Source organism: Grampus griseus, assembly GCF_964374135.1.
Source record: "Grampus griseus genome assembly, chromosome: Y".
Taxonomy (NCBI): domain Eukaryota; kingdom Metazoa; phylum Chordata; class Mammalia; order Artiodactyla; family Delphinidae; genus Grampus; species Grampus griseus.
Window position 1 is genome coordinate 11,778,023 of NC_139016.1, and position 18,995 is coordinate 11,797,017.

At 34.6% G+C, this 18,995-nt stretch overlaps 1 protein-coding gene across 5 annotated transcripts in view; it reads right to left on the reverse strand.

Annotated features, from left to right (window-relative positions):
* The window catches only part of LOC309817720 (lysine-specific demethylase 6A-like), a 163,069-nt gene that overhangs the window by 14,818 nt on the left and 129,256 nt on the right, over positions 1-18,995 (reverse strand). For 4 of the 5 annotated variants that reach the window (XM_082646987.1, XM_082646985.1, XM_082646989.1 and 1 more), the window contains 6 exons: positions 13,205-13,269; positions 13,054-13,128; positions 12,258-12,406; positions 7,966-8,080; positions 4,366-4,553; positions 1,179-1,320 (listed from right to left, as the gene is read on the reverse strand). In XM_082646987.1, coding sequence (XP_082503113.1) covers positions 1,179-1,320; positions 4,366-4,553; positions 7,966-8,080; positions 12,258-12,406; positions 13,054-13,128; positions 13,205-13,269 — 734 coding nt within the window. The remainder of the gene's footprint in view (positions 1-1,178; positions 1,321-4,365; positions 4,554-7,965; positions 8,081-12,257; positions 12,407-13,053; positions 13,129-13,204; positions 13,270-18,995) is intronic. The other variant, XM_082646986.1, reaches the window with a different exon arrangement.

Below are 18,995 nucleotides of genomic sequence, written 5' to 3' on the forward strand. Positions count from 1 at the left end.
ATTACTGGTTTAACTATTTAGCCTGTAATTTCCCAAATTCATTTCAGCAGAGTTATTTTTCATTAGTGATGGAGTTGGGGGAGAAGGGCAAGAAAAGCATGTAAACTGAAATCTGGAGAAGCACTAAGTGGCACTGCCGGAAAAAATGTACAAGAAGAAACATCATGGTTCCATTCCATACCACTGCAATAAAGCAAATATTGCAATAAGGCAAGTCACAATTTTCTGGTTTCGCAGAAGTTAGGTTTACTATGTATGGTAGTCTATTAAGTTTGCAATAGCATTATATCAAAAATAACAATGCATACACCTTAATCAAAAATACTTCATTGCAAGAAAAATTGCTAATCAGCATGTGAACCTTCAGCAAGTCATAATCTTTTCACAATAGTAACATCAAAGAGCACTAATCATAGATCACTGCAGGAAATATAGTAATAAAGAAAAAATCTGAAGTATTGCGGGAATTACCAACATGAGACACAAAGAAAGAAAGTGGGCAAGTGCTCCTGAAAAGATGGTGCTGACAGACTTGTTCACAAACCCTCAATTTGTAGAAAACAATATCTGCAAAGAGCAATAAGGCAAAGAGCAATAAAATGAGGTATGCCTGTATTCTAAATATACCTACAAAAGAAATGGAACAGAAACTAGGCTAATAAATCAGAAATTACTAGAATATATATATTCAAGTTGTTTATCTACTAAATTTGTAATGAGTGGTTCAAGAAGATAAGGGAATGATTTAATTATGGCAGAAAATTTAAATAGTTAAAACACTATTTTAAATGCTAATTTCTTTACGAGATATTTTTATTTTAGTATCATTCTCACTCCCCGTGCTGCAGGCAGACATCAAATACTAAAACTAAAGATATCCCAGGATGTCACTTTGGTCAGAGGGTAAGGGAAAGCACAGATGTGTGAATTTACTGGTAAAGAATCATGTATGCCTTCACTCCTCTTCGTACCACAACAATCTATTTGGAAAGAAAAAATATTTTTTTACATGTGAATGCTCTTATTTTGTCAAGATATCTGAACCACTTTATCATCTGATGTCAACTGACGTAATTCTTTGGGGTAAAAATAATCATTAGGAAACACTCTTCACCATATTCCCTATCCCTATCACCAACCCCACAAGAGGAACTATAGCAATTTTGGAAAGTACTTACTTAATCATTTCAAAAAGCTTGGGATCTGAGACTTTGATATTTCGTGCCATATTCCAGGAGAGATGAACCATGGGTACCACTGACTTCACACTTTGCAATTTGTTCCACTCATACCGTTCTACTGCCAGTTTATACTGGCAGGCTAGGAGGAAAAAAATTTTTTTTAAGTTATAAAGCAAACTAACAAAATATATGAACATAATCATTATAACCTCTCAGGTGACCATTTTAACAGCAATTCTGAAAAACTAAAAGCACTAAAAAACTGTTTTATAAGTTGCAGGATACAATTAATGCACAGAAATCTCTTGCATTCTTATACACTAATGATGAAAAATCTGAAAGAGAAATTATGGAAACACTCCCATTTATTATTGCAACAAAAAGAATAAAATACCTAGGAATAAACCTACCTAGGGAAACAAAAGACCTGTATGCAGAAAACTATAAGACACTGATGAAAGAAATTAAAGATGATACCACCAGGCGGAGAGATATAACATGTTCTTGGATTGGAAGAATCAATATTGTGAAAATGACTATACTACCCAAAGCAATCTACAGAATCAATGCAATCCCTATCAAATTACCAATAGCATTTTTTATGAAAAAAGAACAAATCATCTCAAAATTTGTATGGAGACACAAAAGACCCCAAATAGCTAAAGCAGTCTTGAGGGAAAAAAAAAAGAGCTGAAGGAATCAGACTCCCTGACTTCAAACTGTACTACAAAGCCACAGTAATCACGACAATACTGTATTGGCACAAAAACAGAAACACAGGTTAATGGAACAAGATAGAAAGCCCAGAGATAAACCCAAGCACCTATGGTCACCTAATCTATGACAAAGGAGAAAAAGATATACAATGGAGAAAAGACAGTCTCTTCAATAAGTGGTGCTGGGAAAACTGGACAGCTACATGTTAAAGAATGAAATTAGAACACTCCCTAACACCATACACAAAAATAAACTCAAAATGGATTCGAGACCTAAATCTAAGACTGGACACTATAAAACTCTTAGAGGAAAACATAGGCAGAACACTCTTTGACATAAATCACATCAAGATCTTTTTTGATGGACCTCCTAGAGTCATGGAAATAAAAACAAAAATAAACAAATGGGACCTAAACAAACTTAAAGGCTTTTGCACAGCAAAGGAAACCATAAACAAAACGAAAGACAAACCTCAGAACGGGATAAAATATTCGCAAACAAATCAACCGACAAAGGATTAATCTCCAAAATATATAAACAGCTCATGCAGCTCGATATTAAAGAAACGAACAACCCAATCCAAAAATGGGCAGAAGACCTAAATAGACATTTCTCCAAAGAAGACATACGGATGGCCAAGAAGCACATGAAAAGCTGCTCAGCATCACTAATTATTAGAAAAATGCAAATCAAAACTACAATGAGGTATCACCTCACATCAGTTAGAATGGGCATCATCAGAAAATCTACAAACAACAAATGCTGGAGAGGGTGTGGAGAAAAGGGAACCCTCTTGCACCGCTGGTGGGAATGTAAATTGATACAGCCACTATGGAGAACAGTACGGAGGTTCCTTAAAAAACTAAAAATAGAATTACCATATGATCCAGCAATCCCACTACTGGGCATATACCCAGAGAAAACAGTAATTCAAAAAGACATGTGCCCCCAATGTTCATTGCAGCACTATTTACAACAGCCAGGTCATGGAAGCAACCTAAATGCCCGTCAAAAGGGGAATAGATAAAGAAGATGTGGTCCATATATACAATGGAATGTTACTCAGCCATAAAAAGGAACGAAATTGAGTAATCTGTTGAGACATGGATGGATCTAGAGACTGTCATACAGAGTGAAATAAGTCAGAAAGAGAAAAACAAATATATCGTATATTAACACATGTATGTGGAACCTAGAGAAATGGTACAGATGAACCAATATGCAGGGCAGAAGTTGAGAAAGAGATGTAGAGAACAAATGTATGGACACCAAGGGGGGAAAACGTGGGGTGGCGATGGTGGTGTGCTGAATTGAGAGATTGGGATTGACATGTATACAGTGATGTGTATAAAACTGATGACTAAAGAACCTGCAGTATAAAAAAAGAAACAAAAAAAAGAAATAATACTAAACTTTCTTTGGCTTATTTGTATGGAAATATATTAATATAAATGTTTCAGACATTACATGAAATTTCTTAAAATCTTATATGTTCTGGTATAATAAGTCATAATTCTAGTTATTACTTTAAAATGTATATATCAGAAATAACTAAATTTCCTTGTCAATTGCATTACTATGAACTTTCATCAAATCTTTAACCGTGGTCATTTTTAAGTCTTTTGTCATTTACAGACAGTTCTGGGTGTATTCTGTTGCTTTCGCAAAAATGTTCCTATTTTCATCTTCAAGGAATTCATGGAAAAGACTCTGACAAGTACAGGTTTGTGGTAACTGACTATACTGCTGAACTGAATGAATAAGCATTTTCAGAATTCTAATGGAAAACTGATGACTTCATGAAAGTGCTAACAAAAGATCAAGATGAAATAAAAAGGGACTGAGTGAACTAATGAGGATGATTATAATTTTTGTGACTTACTTTTTGAATAAAAATTTTAAAAAAAACTTTTATAAGAATTACAGTTAAAAATTATCATTAAAGAGCACTTACTATGTGGTAAGCATTGTGCGTGGCTCTTTTCACATCTCATTAAATTCTTTGAAACCCTCATTTTTTCAGACTAAAATAATTTCTCATTTTTCAGATTAAAAGAATGAGGCACTGAGATTTCAAAACACTTATCCAAAGTCACAAAACTAACAAAGACCAGATTTTTCATCTTACATATATTAGAGTTTGACATAAGACTGTTGATGTGATATATCAGAAGAAATAAAAGTCTAAAAAATAACTATTCTGCTTTGCTTTTCCCTATAAAAGATTTCCTTTATAAAAGAGACACACAACAGTCTAAAATATCAAAAGTATATCCTCTATGATTACAAAAGTATACATTTGTTACTTGCTACATCCATTTCTTAAGTTGAATTTACTCTCTGTACTAACCATTGAGATTTTTCCTTGGACACAATTTTTCAATTTTTGTGAGTTACTTTCTAATAGAAAAATAATATATATTAGAATTCTTTAAAATGTAAAACCTGTCATTATTATTTATAATACCTGTAAGTGGACCAACATTCCAAGCAATATTGTTGCACCAGCCAACAGCCTGAACCCAGTGCACAGTGCCTGCATTTATCCAGACCAAATCTCCAGGTCTTTGAATAAATCTATATACAGGAACATTAGCTTCATAAAGATCTTCAAGATTGGGCCACCAAGAACTCATTAAAAAATTCAAATTATTTCTGAAAAAAATAATGAATAATGTTAATGGATAAAGTTTTTTTAATGTCTCATCAAAAATGGAGAGATAATTTCAAAAGACTAAAAGATGCTCTTACTGTATACTTCATTAAAACTTTATTGTAACAAGAACTCTGTATTTCAAAACTGAGAGCTCTAGAATATAAGAAGCAGTCCTGAAAAAAATTAATAGGAGATGAAAATAGGTATACTTATTCAAAGATCTGTCCCATATGTCTAAACTTACTTTTCAAAAGTATAAATGTTAAATTTTCAAGTTATACTTAAATATTAAATAAACTGATTTTTTGGTTTAATGTCAATTTGAATTAGGTATAATTCACATACAATAAAATTCACCCATTTATGAGTGTTGACAAGTGGGTAAGTACCAACACAAGACAGAATATTTTCTTTAAGATTTGGGGCACTATGATTTCAGTAGCAGCTGTTCAACTACGTCAGTAAGAAAGCAGTCATGTATACAATACATAAACAAACAGGTGTGGCTATGTACTAGTAAAACTTTACAAAAGAGTTGGCAGGCCGGAACAAACTAATTTTTAAATTTTCTTTCAATAAGGATTTTGATTTACTCCTTTTTGATTTACTCCTTCTTCTTAAAGAACTTCTTTAATATCTAGGAATCTGTTAAACAGGAAATTTAGAGACTACTTCTTACTTAGAATCCTATGGCAGATGTAAGAGCAAAGATCTTCCCTCAATTCAACAGTGGAAGAAGACTCCTGCCTCTTGTTTTCTCCCAGGAATTTGAGAGAAGGTCCTTGTTCTTACATGAATCAACACTACCAGCAACCAAATTATTAAGCTTTTATTTAAATTCTGGTTTTTTATTATTCTCCTTCATTACAGTATTAGGTTTTGTTTTTTTTTTTGCAGTACACGGGCCTCTCACTGTTGTGGCCTCTCCCGTTGTGGAGCACAGGCTCCGGACGCGCAGGCTCAGCAGCCATGGCTCACGGGCCCTGCCGCTCCGCGGCATGTGGCATCTTCCCGAACCAGGGCACGAACCCGTGTCCCCTGCATCAGCAGGCGGACTCAACCACTGCGCCACCAGGGAAGCCCACTATTATGTATTTTAATGAAACTATGTTACCAATTTTTCTACTAGGAATACTAAGATTAACAATTTCAAATTAATTTTTTTCAAAAGAAAAAATTCACATGGTAGGACTGTTCCTTTCTGAATATCCAAAAAAAGCTTTTGCTCTATTTCTATGTTTTCTCTGAAAAAATATGACAGAGGGTGCCTTTGAGTTGTCTCTAAGAATCCACCTTCTATTCCTCTTTATTCCTCCTAAAATGGAAGGATTTTCTTGAGACAAGTCTGACTGACATTGACATTTAAGGGCTAAACACTGGTTCTTTTTTGGTATAAGGTTTCAAATACTGCGAGGAAGGGGAGGGAAGAGGGGAGGGGAGAGGAGGAAGGGAAAAATGATGAAAGAAGAAAAGAAAAAAGTATAAGCACAGTACAAACCCTAGCCCTAATTCACCCAACACTGCCAACATGAAACTCTCCATAAAAATTTCTCCATAAAAATTTTAAAAACTCTCCATAAAAATAAAAAATAAAAAAATAATAAAAGAAAAGAAAAAAGAAAAAATAATAGAAGAAAAAAAATGAAAGGAAAACCAACCATGGCATATAGATCAAGCATTTTTTCCAAAAGGTCAAAACAGGGATTGATTTTAACATAACATGTTATCTGGAATCATAAAATAAACTACAGAACTTACAGACATTAGAAGCAATATCCTTCTGCAAAACAATATTAGAGTAAAAAGCTAAGAGGACAAGTGGCATTCTGCAACTTAAGATAACCTGATTATTTTTATTACTCTGGAGTTTAAACTTTGGGGATATCACCTATCTTTTCCAACTATACTTGACCTAAGATATTTGAAAGAAAAGAAAGTTAAACTCTGAAAATAGTTTCTACTCAAAATAATACGAATCACTATATTGTATGTGTAATAACTACCATACAATATAAGAAATAAATGCTTTCTGCAGCACAATGGAGATTTCCCATATGACAATTCTTCCCCCCTGCTTATTAAGTCACTAGTTTCCTGGTGAACAAAAGTTCAGATAGATGATTATACTATTTTCCTGGGGTGGGGTGTGGGGTGGGGGAGATAAACAAACAAAACAAAAAGAAACAAGAAAGATTATACTGTTTTCCTGATCAATTTTAAAATTTAAGAAATTTCACCTTCCTTATCATAAGGAAAACTTATACATAAGACATTAAAAACTGACTATATCTTGACAGTAATTAGGAGAAGTTTGGAGTATTGTTCTTGTTAACCACTATGACATACTTTTTACTAAATAAACTATGAATAAAGACCCTCTATAATGTTAAAGATTTTAGTATATGAAATACGTGTATTGATTTTAAAATAATCACACATGAAAATTTTGAGAATTATATCCAATTTTTAATTGTTTAAGTATATGATGTATAATATACACTATAGCAGTATCATTACCAACTCTGAAAACAGCAGGTAATTTGCTTGCTACTGGACACTGATAATTTTAGGCTGAATTTACAAAGATACACAATCTTGAGTTATAAGTAAGGTGATTAATTTTGGAATTCCTGCCATTTCTAAATTCAATTATAATGAGCTTAATTTTTCTTTAAAGCACAATTTTCAAATGAATGTATCAGTTTTAAAAATTAACATAAAAAACAATTCACTCCGTAGTCTCTGAATTCGTGGCATCTTTCATTTGATATAAGAAAATAAAAGAGGGCTTCCCTGGTGGCGCAGTGGTTGGGAGTCCGCCTGCCAATGCAGCGGACACGGGTTCGTGCCCTGGTCCGGGAAGATCCCACACGCCGCGGAGCAGCTGGGCCCGTGAGCCATGGCTGCTGAGCCTGTGCTCCGCAACGGGAGATGCCACAACAGTGAGAGGCCCGCGTACCACAAAACAAAAAAAAAAAAAGAAAAAAAGAGAAAAGATTTGAAATAAAATCATTTATAATAAATTGCTGAATGAAAATTAAAACTTCAGGATCAGGGCTTCCCTGGTGGCCCAGTAGTTAAGAATCTGCCTGCCAATGCAGGGGACACGGGTTCAATCCCTGGTCCCAGAAGATCCCACATGCCGCGGAGCAACTAAGCCCATGAGCCACAATTACTGAAGCCCGCAGGCCTAGAGCCCACCCTCCACAGTAGGAGAAGCCACCATAATGAGAAGGTCCCGCTCACCACCACTAGAGAAAGCCTGTGCGCAACAACGAAGACCCAATGCAGCCAAAAATAAATAAGATAAATAAATTTATTTAAGAAAAAAAATTCAAGATCAGACTTTGTTCTTTACAATAACTGTTTTCTCATAATTACTTTAAAAGAAAATTTAGTTCAGAAACCTACTTTTCACAGAAGTCATTCAGAACACCCCAATAATCCTCAGGAACAACAAACCATTCACAATCACCTGGACCAATATTTATATTAACAGAACAAAAGTTGTTATTTTCTTGGTGACCTGAAATGTAAAAGGAAAAAAAAATCATTATTACACTGTAAATTCAATGAGAGAAATGTGCCTTTAAATCACTGAGTTGTTTTGAGGATTAGGTGAAAAATAAATGCTTATAAATCAATGAAGAGCCTATGAATAAGCAATAAATATTAGCTATTATCACTATTACTACATCCACCTCTAAACCATCCCAACTCACAAAGAGTACAGAAAATTAATGAATGAGGTATGGTTTTCAAAATGTTAACTGGCCCCTTAGCAACTTGGAACTACAATAAACATCCCAATTTGATGCCTATAACCCTCCCACCAGAGATAGAGATGGTAATCTCTTAGAATGTGGGCTGAGAGCAAACTAAATTTTTCAGAACACATGTAAAGGCCATGTCAGAATGTAAACTCTTATAGCGCATACCATTTCTTTTATGTATCAATAAGTAAGAACAGTAACTTTACCAAACAGGAACTTAACACAATGTTTGTTTGAATTATACAGAGCAGACTAAAACATATCACAAATTTCTTCTAAGGAACTCCTTAGAGATCCATAGGATAATACTGCGGAACTAACGACACATGAACAAATGAAACACCCCAAGAACTTTTAGGCACAGAGGTAATATACTAAATTTGGCTTCTGCCCCTAGATTTTAAGTGAAAGACATTTTCTATTTCCTTTGATTCATTTCATTTTCACATATTTACTTTTACAAAATATTCCAAATAGGATGAAATAATTTTCAAATACAAATGAATCTTAATAGATCTAGTCCAGCGACTTCCCTGGTGGTCCAGTGGTTAAGAATCCACCTTCCAATGCAGGGGATTTGGTTCAATCCCTGGTTGGGGAACTAAGATCCCACATGCTGCAGAGCAACTAAGCCTGTGTACCACAACTAGAGAAAAGCCCACAAGCCACGACAAAAGATCCTGCATGTTGCAGCTAATACCCGACACAGTAAAAAAAAAAAGATCTAGTCCAATACTATACATACATTTAAAAATCTTGAAAGGTGAAATTCTTGCCTGGTATTATGAAGTTATTAGTGACAAAGAAGGCCAAGATATTAAATCTTTTTTCAATTATTAGTATTTTGCATATTTCTTTTCACCTGACCCAAATACTGACAAAACAGTATCATGTAAAGTGAATTTCCAATAATAGCCTAGGAATAAACATTCCAACCAGTGGGTTCTATGCCTGGCTGTATATCAGAATCCCTGAGGAGCTTTTAAAAAGTACTGACATCTCATCCTCAAAATGATTCAGTATTTCTTCTAAAAGCTTTCCAGCAGATTCCAATGAGCACACAAAGCGGGGCACCCTAACTCATTTACATAAAAGCAACAACCCATTTTAAAAAATTAGTTGGCCACTTTACAGTGAGACTGTGGTGAAGAAGAAAGAACTATAGCTGCTGCAAGAAGAAAACAGAAAAACAAGAAAATGACATGTATCCTGTATATATCAGCATATAGCTGAACTGGTTGTTTCCTGCTAAAGTCTGAGCTAACTTCCAGAGACTGGAACTTACAAAATTACTAAGTATCTAGACTGTCACCTATGACATAAGTAATGTCAACACAAAGGGAACAAAGATGATTTTATATTTGAGTTAAATGAAACTTTATGATTTTAAATCAGGAGATGACAAACTACAGCCTCTTGGCCAAATACCTGTTCTTATAAATAAAACTGCAGATAAGTTTATTAGTTTATGCTCTGTCTACAGGTGTATTCATACTACAACATCAGAATTAAGCAGTTATAACAGAGACCTTGTGCACTCTCATAACTTCACACTGCTGGTTGGCAAACTATATACAAATTGCCTTAACACAGTTATAACTCAATATAGCATCTTAACTGGAAAGCATATCATCATACTTCAACATTTCATTTCTTTTAATTACAAGTGCATAACCATAATGTGAAGAGAAGAAAAACAAATGTCAAATGTAACACTTTTAAGGTATCTAGGAATGTGAATGATTTACTCCATTTAACAGGAAAGCACTGTACTTACCATGTAATGATGTTCTTTCTGTGCTAAAATATTACTATGTTCCTTGAAACTACCAAACCAAATGATCATTACATTATGTCTCACATGGAAACAGTGAAAGAAAAATTAGAAAGCTTAAAATGCATTATATGATCATGGCAGAAATTTTCACCAAACAAACAAACAAAAAAAACCAAAACCGAGGCTGAACCAAAGTTTGTCTCTGGGCAGGCAAGCAAAGCTGTTTACAGATAGCATGTTAATTAAATCATGTTTGGTTGTAGTGGTAAAAAAACATTTCTAGAGAAAATAAAATGTTTCCACATGATTAGCCTTTTGTTGAGAACAGCTACTCAATGAAGATGATGGAAGTCACGTATATAATCAACTAAAAAATGTAGTAAATAACTTTTGAGGGAACATCAATGATTAATTAAAAACAAAGAAAATAATTTCAAGCAGTTTTTCTTGAAATAATTTCAAGCAGGCCCTTCATAAGTCAGTAAGTACTACTACTACTACTCAATTGGTATTGTTTACTTGAGGAGTCAAAGCCAAATGTGAAGTCACTGAAGATTTTGTCTCTAAAAGTGATCTTCACAGGACCAACTGTTAAGTGAGAATATTTTCAAAGTTGCAAAAATATTCAATCAAGTACTTCTGAATTGGAATCTGCTAAGAAAAATTACAACTAATGGTAGGGAAAATATGTCTAGGAGAAAAAAGTGTACTTGGAAAATTAACAAAGTCTGTGAAAATGTTCGGGTACTAGATGCCTGTGGTTTTTCACTGTACTATTCACTGACAGATACTTTACGAAAATTGTGTGTGTGTGTGTGTGTGTGTGTGTGTGTGTGTGTGTGTGTGTGCGCGCGCGCACCACTCTCAAAGACTTAATACCAAATCTATGAATTTGTGACAGAAACAGAAGCCAGCTGTCCTGATATTCCCCATGGCTTTGCAGTGGTGACACTGGGCTCTAATTTTTAGAGACTGGAAATTTTTTGAATGAAGCCAACTGTCAGCCACTGATAAAGGTACATTATCTCTACTGTGGGATTTAAAATTAAATAAAATGCTACATATTCTTTCCCTTAAACATTTGTTGCAAACCCTAAAGCAAGTGAAGAGAACATTTCCATATTGCAAAAGCCTTCTACCTGACCTTCAACTGAAAAAACTGCATCTGAAATGCAATTAAATAAAAAAGGAAAATGTAAAGTAAGACAAAAACAAAAACAACAAAAAACCCTAACAGAATTCTGTAAATGACTGCCAACTAGTTGAATGCAGTCAATAAAATATGCTCATAGATTAATAAGAATATCTGGCAGCATCTATTTACATGAAAAACATTTTTAAAGATGAAACGTAAAAATTCTCACTACATAAAGCTTTAACAGATGTATATTTGTAGCTGATTCTGATGACAGGGAATACTGACTTTGAGCCCCAGTAAGGTAAAATGTTATTCCCCCTTTAGGGTTATTTGTATTTTGTCAATTATTTGTCTCAATTTTGTCTCAACTATTAGGTATTTTGACTTTCATCAATGAACAGACATGGAAGTAAGTTTTTTCTATTTTTACATATGTATCTTCATAATATTCTCAATTTTACCTCTTGGCTTATAAAGCATAAAATACTTACTATTTAACTTTTTAAGTTACCTGACTTCCACATTAGTTTCTGAATTACATTTTAAGAAATATAATGGGACAGTTTAGCAAATACTAGTGCATCACAAATTTTAAGTATTTTCAGTGAAGCTTTTATTACATGTAGTATACATACTAGTTCATTACTAGTAAGAACTGTAACTGTGATGAACAAGACGTGGAAAACTGACAATCTGCAGTCAATGGAATCAAGACAAAGCCTCTCAAGTGCTTTAAGTGCCTTTACTCAATGAGCAACTTAATGTCCCCTTGCTAGGTTAAATTTTTCTGATCGTATTGATGTTTACATATAAAAAGGATAAAAGTCACACTGACAGAACAAATTAATATCCTCAGCTTTAATTACAAATTATTTTTGCCTATTAGAAAGAATTTTAAAATCCTTTTGTCTTTATTAGTTATAAACAGGAAACTGATTGCAGGTGCATCTATCACATTTAACTAAATAACTCTTTTTTTTCAACTCTACAAGGGAAGTTATTTCATAAAAATAACCTGGTGTCCGACTCCCTGGAACTTTCATGTACAGCTGAACTGTATTCATGCCCAGTACGGTATGACCGAGGTGGCTTAGAAGATTTCCTGCTGATACAACACGTACAAAAGCTGGAAGTTTAGTCAGTTCATGTAGCTGCAACTTCCACCTGAAATACAGTAACAGATTAGAAGTGTAATCCTGCAGCAAATATTTATGAGAATTAACCATGTCCTCAAAAACCTTGTGATCCAATTAGAAAACATTTAAATCTCTAAAATAATACTTTTAAGATCAAAAGAACTAGTATTTAACTTTTTCCAAAAAAAAAGTCCTAAAGCAGGTTTACTTTAAAAAAAAAATCATAAAAATTTATGATAATCTTTATAAATGAAAGAAATAATTTTTATTTGTAAATCTGTAAAACTGTTTTGGCACTCTTTGGTAACAAAAATCTGAATTCATTATCTAGGGACTTCCCTGGTGGTCCAGTGGGTAACTCTGTGTTCCTAAAGCAGGGGACCTGGGTTCAATCCCTGGTCGGGGAACTAGATCCCACATGCATGCCGCAACTAAGAGTCCACATGCCACAACGAAGACCCGGTGAAGCCAAAATAAATAAATAATGTAACAAAATGATTCTGTAACACTAGCATTTTTAGCTAGAACTTCTTTGTGAACACACACACACACACACACACACACACACACACACACACACAGTATAACTACTGGATTAAAGAAAATATGAAAGTAGGCAGTTTCCAATCCTGCAATCCTATTTGTACTTCATGGAAATAGAACAGGAGGCCTTACTTTTTGCCATCAGAGAGGTCAATGTTAGTCCCAAATTTTATAGTTTTAAAAGGTCCTTTCCTTCTCTTTCCAGAACTTTAAAAAAAAAAAAAAATTAAATTAAATTCATGCCTTTTGGACAGAAATAGAGTGCACACTAAAATTTACTTACTTATCTGAAGATGTGGATTCATTATCTGAACATTCTTTATGTTGCATTCTTTTCTCATTTTCTTCCTATAGATTAAGCAAATACATTCACACTTAGTATTGTGCTACAGACTATAGTTCCCGTTACACAACTGAATAAAAGTCATATCTACATGAGTGCTACTGGTTACAATCTGAAAACTAATTTGCTACAGGCACATTTCACCAAAAAGCAAAGTTTGTTTTTCCCTATATATACTCTCCAATAACAATGAAATCTGCAGGTTCTTGTACTTGCCACAAATTCAAAATGATAAAAAAAAATTAAAGCAAGATTCTGTAACCTTGCTAAGTATCAAAATTACTTATGGGGCTTCCCTGGTGGCGCAGTGGTTGAGAGTACGCCTGCCAATGCAGGGGACGCGGGTTCGTGCCTTGGTCCAGGAAGATCCCACATGCCACAGAGCGGCTGGGCCCATGAGCCATGGCCGCTAAGCCTGCGCGTCTGGAGCCTGTGCTCCGCAAAGGGAGAGGCCACAACAGTGAGAGACCCGCGTACCGCAAAAAAAAAAAAATTACTTATGAATGCCAAGAATGAATGCTGAAGCACATATTCTAAACTGGCAGAAGTGTGTGTGCCTATAAAAACAACAGTTATGAGATGTATAGGGTAAGAAATTCAAGACTATTATTAACTATAGATTTCTTTTGTTATTCTGACTTTGCCTGTGGGGAGTACACAAAGAAAACTAAGGGAATATAAAGAAGTTCTTCACAGACTAAATTACTGACACAACAAATTCTATATAAATAATAAAACACATAGCACTAGTAAGGAAATTAAATGCTGAATAAAAACGTGTTATTCTCTTGACAAAGATGTTAATATAATTCTATGAGGAAATGGTACTATAACAACTGGAAATCCACATTTAAAAGGATGATGTTAGGCCCCTACCTTTTACCAAATAGAAAAATTAATGGATCAATGACCCAGATGTAAGAGCTACAACTATAAAACTCCTACAATAAAACATAAGAGTAAATCTGAATGACCATGTAATTAGGCAAAGATTCCTTAGCTCTGACACCAAAAGTAAAGCAACTGAAAAAAAAAAAGTATTCACCTAAACTTTAAAATTCTGTGCTTCAAGGACACCATCAAGAAAAAGTGAAACGACAACTCATAGAATAGGGAAACGAATCGCAAATTAAATACTTTAGAAAATGACTTTGTCAAACACGTAAGAAGTTTGGAAGTAGCCACCGCATCCTAACCACAAGTACAAACCGTGCAATCAGTAATTCTCAGATTACTTAAGAGAAGTGAGAACACATGGCAAACTGTTGCCCACAAAACTGGAGAGAGGGATAAATAATGGAAATCAAAACTAATGGGAGCAGAAACCTCCATGGATACCTATGCTGAAAATATCAGAAAAAATCCCCTTCTGAAACATACCAGGGCATTATTTTCTTCTTAGCAAGATCTGCCCTCTGGAGAAACTACTTAACCAGAGCCTAATTTCTGGAATTTTATCAGACCTGCATCTCCAGAGAGGAGGGAAATACCCATCTCCAGCTTACTCTAGCCATCCAGTCTTACTCAATGAATGGGGAAAACAAAAACCCAAAGATGAAGCACTACTGAAGTTCACAGTATAGAGGCACAGGCTCACAAAGACGGAGACCAAATCACAGGATAATAGAATATTTCCCCTACCCCAATATTTTTTACGAATAGGTTACTAAAGCTTATTTACAGCAGTTCCATTTACACAGCACATCATGTCTGTCTTTCAACAAAAAATTACAAGGTATAACAGAAGTCAGAAAAATAGCATGAAAACACACAGCAAGCACTGGGAACAGTCTCTGACGTGGCGCAAATGCTGGAATTCTAAGACTAATAATTTTAAATTGTAGTTTATTATGCAAAGAATTCTAAATGATAAAGTAGAAATCATACTAAACACATGGGCAATGTAAGCAGGGAAATGGAAATTTTTTAAAAGAACCAGAAAGAAACGCTAGAAGTCAAAAACATGAACAGAACTGAAGAATGCTTTTCATGGGAGTATTAAAAATGGATACAGGTAAGGAAGAAATTTGAGTTTGAGGATATCTGAAATTTCCAAATCTGAAAAAGAAAAAAAAAATTCACAACCCCCCCCCCCCCCCGAAGATGCAAGGACTGTAGGAAAGTTATGAAGATGTAACATATACAAACTGGCAATGTAGAAATAGAAGAAATATATGAACAAGCAGGAATTCCCAGTGGTACAGTATTTAGAACTCAGAACTTTCACTGCTGGGGCTGCGTTCAATCCCTAGCCTAGGAACTAAGCTCTTGCATCCTGTGCAGTGCAGCAAAAATAAATAAATAAAAATAAAAAATAAGTAAATAAATAATCTCCTGCTCCGCCTCCCCAAATGAAGAGATATTAAACCACAGAACACAGAAGTTCTGAGTAAAATGAAGAAGGATAAATGTCCAAACCCTAAAGCTAGATGTATAATACTCAAACTACAGAAAATCAAAGGTATGGGCAGAGCTGAGAACTGGAGCCTGAGAAAATGAAAACATCTCATTTATACTGGATGAAACGCAGGGATTAACATCCAACTCTTCTTTAAAAACCATGCACGCAAGAATACAGTGAAGCTGAAAAATAAAAAGAAAATCACACTAGAATTCTGTACCTTCAGAAATGACCCTTTAAGAGTAAAAGAGATGTAAAGGCTTTTTGGGTGAATAAAAATTTACAAACACTGCTGCCAGAAAAACTGCCTTTTAAGAATATTTAGTTCTTTAGAGAAGAAAAATGATACAGGTCAGAGTTTCTGATATACAAAAATAAAAGCAACCAAAAAAGGAGTAAGTGAAAGAAAATAAAAATATTTCTTATTTTTGTTTTTATAATTGATATAAATAACATGTAACACTGTATCATGTTTAGGTATACAATAAATGATTTGATATATGTATGTATTTTAAAATGATTAAAGTAAGTTTAGCTTTTATTGTCTACACACACACACACACACACACACACATATTTTCTTTATCTCTTCATCTGTGATGGACACTTAAGTTTCTGCCATTTTTTGGTCTTGTAACTAATGCTACAATGAACAAGGGGCTGCAGATACCTTTTTGAGATAGTCATGATATACTGGTCAGGTATTAGGCCAGCAGTCCAACTACTGCATCCATGGCAGGCCTATTTTTAGTTTATTTGAGGAACTTCCATATTTTTCTCCATAGTGACTGTGCCAGTTTACCTACCCACCAACAGTACACAAACGTTCCTTATTCTCTACATCCTCACATATCTCTAGATTTTTTGATGACAGCCATTCAAACAGGTGTGAAGGTAGTATTGCACTGTGGTTTTTATTTGCATTTCCCTGACGATTAGTAATGTTGAGAATTTTTAACATGAACCGGCTGGCCATTAGTCTAACTTCTTTGGAAAAATATCTATTGCAATCCGCTCCTCATTTTTAAGTGGATAATTTCTTTGTTTTCTGTTGAGTTATATGAGTTCCGTATATACTTTAGATATTAACACCTTATCAGATATAAGATTTGCAAATATTTTCTCCCATTCTGTAGGTTACCTTCTTGTTTTGTTGATCGTTTCCTTTGCTATGCAGAAGTTTTTTAGTGTTGCCTTTGCTTTTAGTGTCAAATCTAAAAAGTCACTGCTGAGACCAATGTCAAGGAGCTTACTGCCTACTAGGAGGTTTATGATTTCAGGTCTTACATTCAAGTCTTTAATCCATTTTGATCGTCTAATATTCTTCTTATTCTTAACTAATCTAACAGATTACACTTTGCTCAAAATAATAATAGAAACAGGTATTTTGATTATGTATGCAGATACATATACATATATACATATATATATATATATACACACACACACACACACACACATATATATGAAATGAATGATACCAATGGTTCAAGGAGCAGGAGTGAAAACATTGGCATACTGTGTAATAAGATACTCATGCAGCCCCTTCAGCTGTACAGTGTTACTTGAAAGTAGAATTGGATTAGTTGTAAAGGTATATTGCAATCTCTATGGCAACCACTAAAAAAAAAATTTTAAGTATAACTGATGTGCTAAGAAAGCAGAGAAAAAGTATCATATACTATGCTCAATTAAAGTTTTTAAAAGGCAGAAACAGTGAAAGAAAAAAATAAAGCAAAATATTAGTACACGGCTTCCCTGGTGGAGTAGTGGTTAAGAATCCTCCTGCCAGTGCAGGGGACACAGGTTCGAGCCCTGGTCCGAGAAGATCCCACATGCCACGGAGCAACTAAGCCCATGGGCCACAACAGTTGAGCCTGCACTCTAGAGCCCATGAGCCACACCTACTGAGCCCGCGTGCTGCAACTACTGAAGCCTGCGTGCCTAGAGCCCGAGCTCTGCAACAAGAGAAGCCACCACAACGAGAAGCCCGCACACCGCAACGAAGAGTAGCCCCCGCTTGCCGCAACTAAAGAAAGCCTGCGCGCAGCAACGAAGACCCAACGCAGCCAAAAATTAAAAAAAAAAAAAAAGCAGCAGCCAACCCACAGCTGCAGCCAGTTAAAAAAAAACCAAAAACCAAAACACCCCAAAATATTAGCACAAAAAAGTAACAAAATTGTAGGTATTAATCAATCTATACCAGTAAGCACTTTGAATGTCAATGGTCTAAACACACCAATTAAAAGACAGACGTTGTCAGAGTGGATAAAAAATTAAGACCCAAATACAAGTGGTGTATGAGGAACCCACCATGTTACATATAAAGACACATACACATTAAAAAAGAAGTAGATGGCAAAATATATACCATGCTAACACTAATCAAAAGAATGTAGGAGTAGCTAAGATTAATTTCAGACAGGTTATACTTTGGAACAGAGACAAAGCACAGCAATACACAATGATAAATGGCTGAAGTCTTCAATAAGACAAAAATAATGCTTAATGTGTATAAGCCTAACAATAGCATCAAAATACATGTGGCAAATTTTCTTTTTCATGTGGCGAAAACTGATGGACTTGCAAGGAGAAATAGATGAATCCACTACTAGAGCTGGAGATTTTAATACCTTTCAATGAGGAATATCTTCAGCAGGCACACAACCAGTAAGGACACAATGGAACTCAACAGCTCTATCAATCAACTGAATGAAATGGACAATTATAGACTACTATATCAAAAACTACACATTCTTCTTAGGTTCACATGGAACGTTCTCTAAGACCACGTTCCAGATCACTAAACGCACCACTGCAAATTCAAAAGACACAATACCTTCTGTCAGATAATAGTGGAACTAAACTAGAAATCAGTAAAACAAAGGTAGACAGAAAATCCCAAAACACATGGATACTAAACAACACATGGTCAAAAAGAAAAATCTCAAAAGAAATCAAAAATTATTTTGAACCAAATTAAAATGAAAACACAAAAGTCATAAAATTTGTGAGATGCACCCAACCCAGTCGTTGGCAAGAAATTTTGAGCAATCAGTACACATCCTTCTGAAAAGAATCTGAAATCAATCATCTAACTTTCCACTATACAATAAAATTAAATCCAAAAGAAGAGCATATTAAAACCAATGTAACAGCATAAAAAAAGAAGTATTAAGAATTAAAAATGAAGGCAATAAAACTGAAAATAAAACTCAAAAGAGAAATATCAGTGAAACCGAAAGTTGGCCCTTTGAAAAGATCAACAAAATTGATAAGGCTAGGATGAGGGAAAAGATGAAAAAAACCCAAAAAACAACAACAACAAAC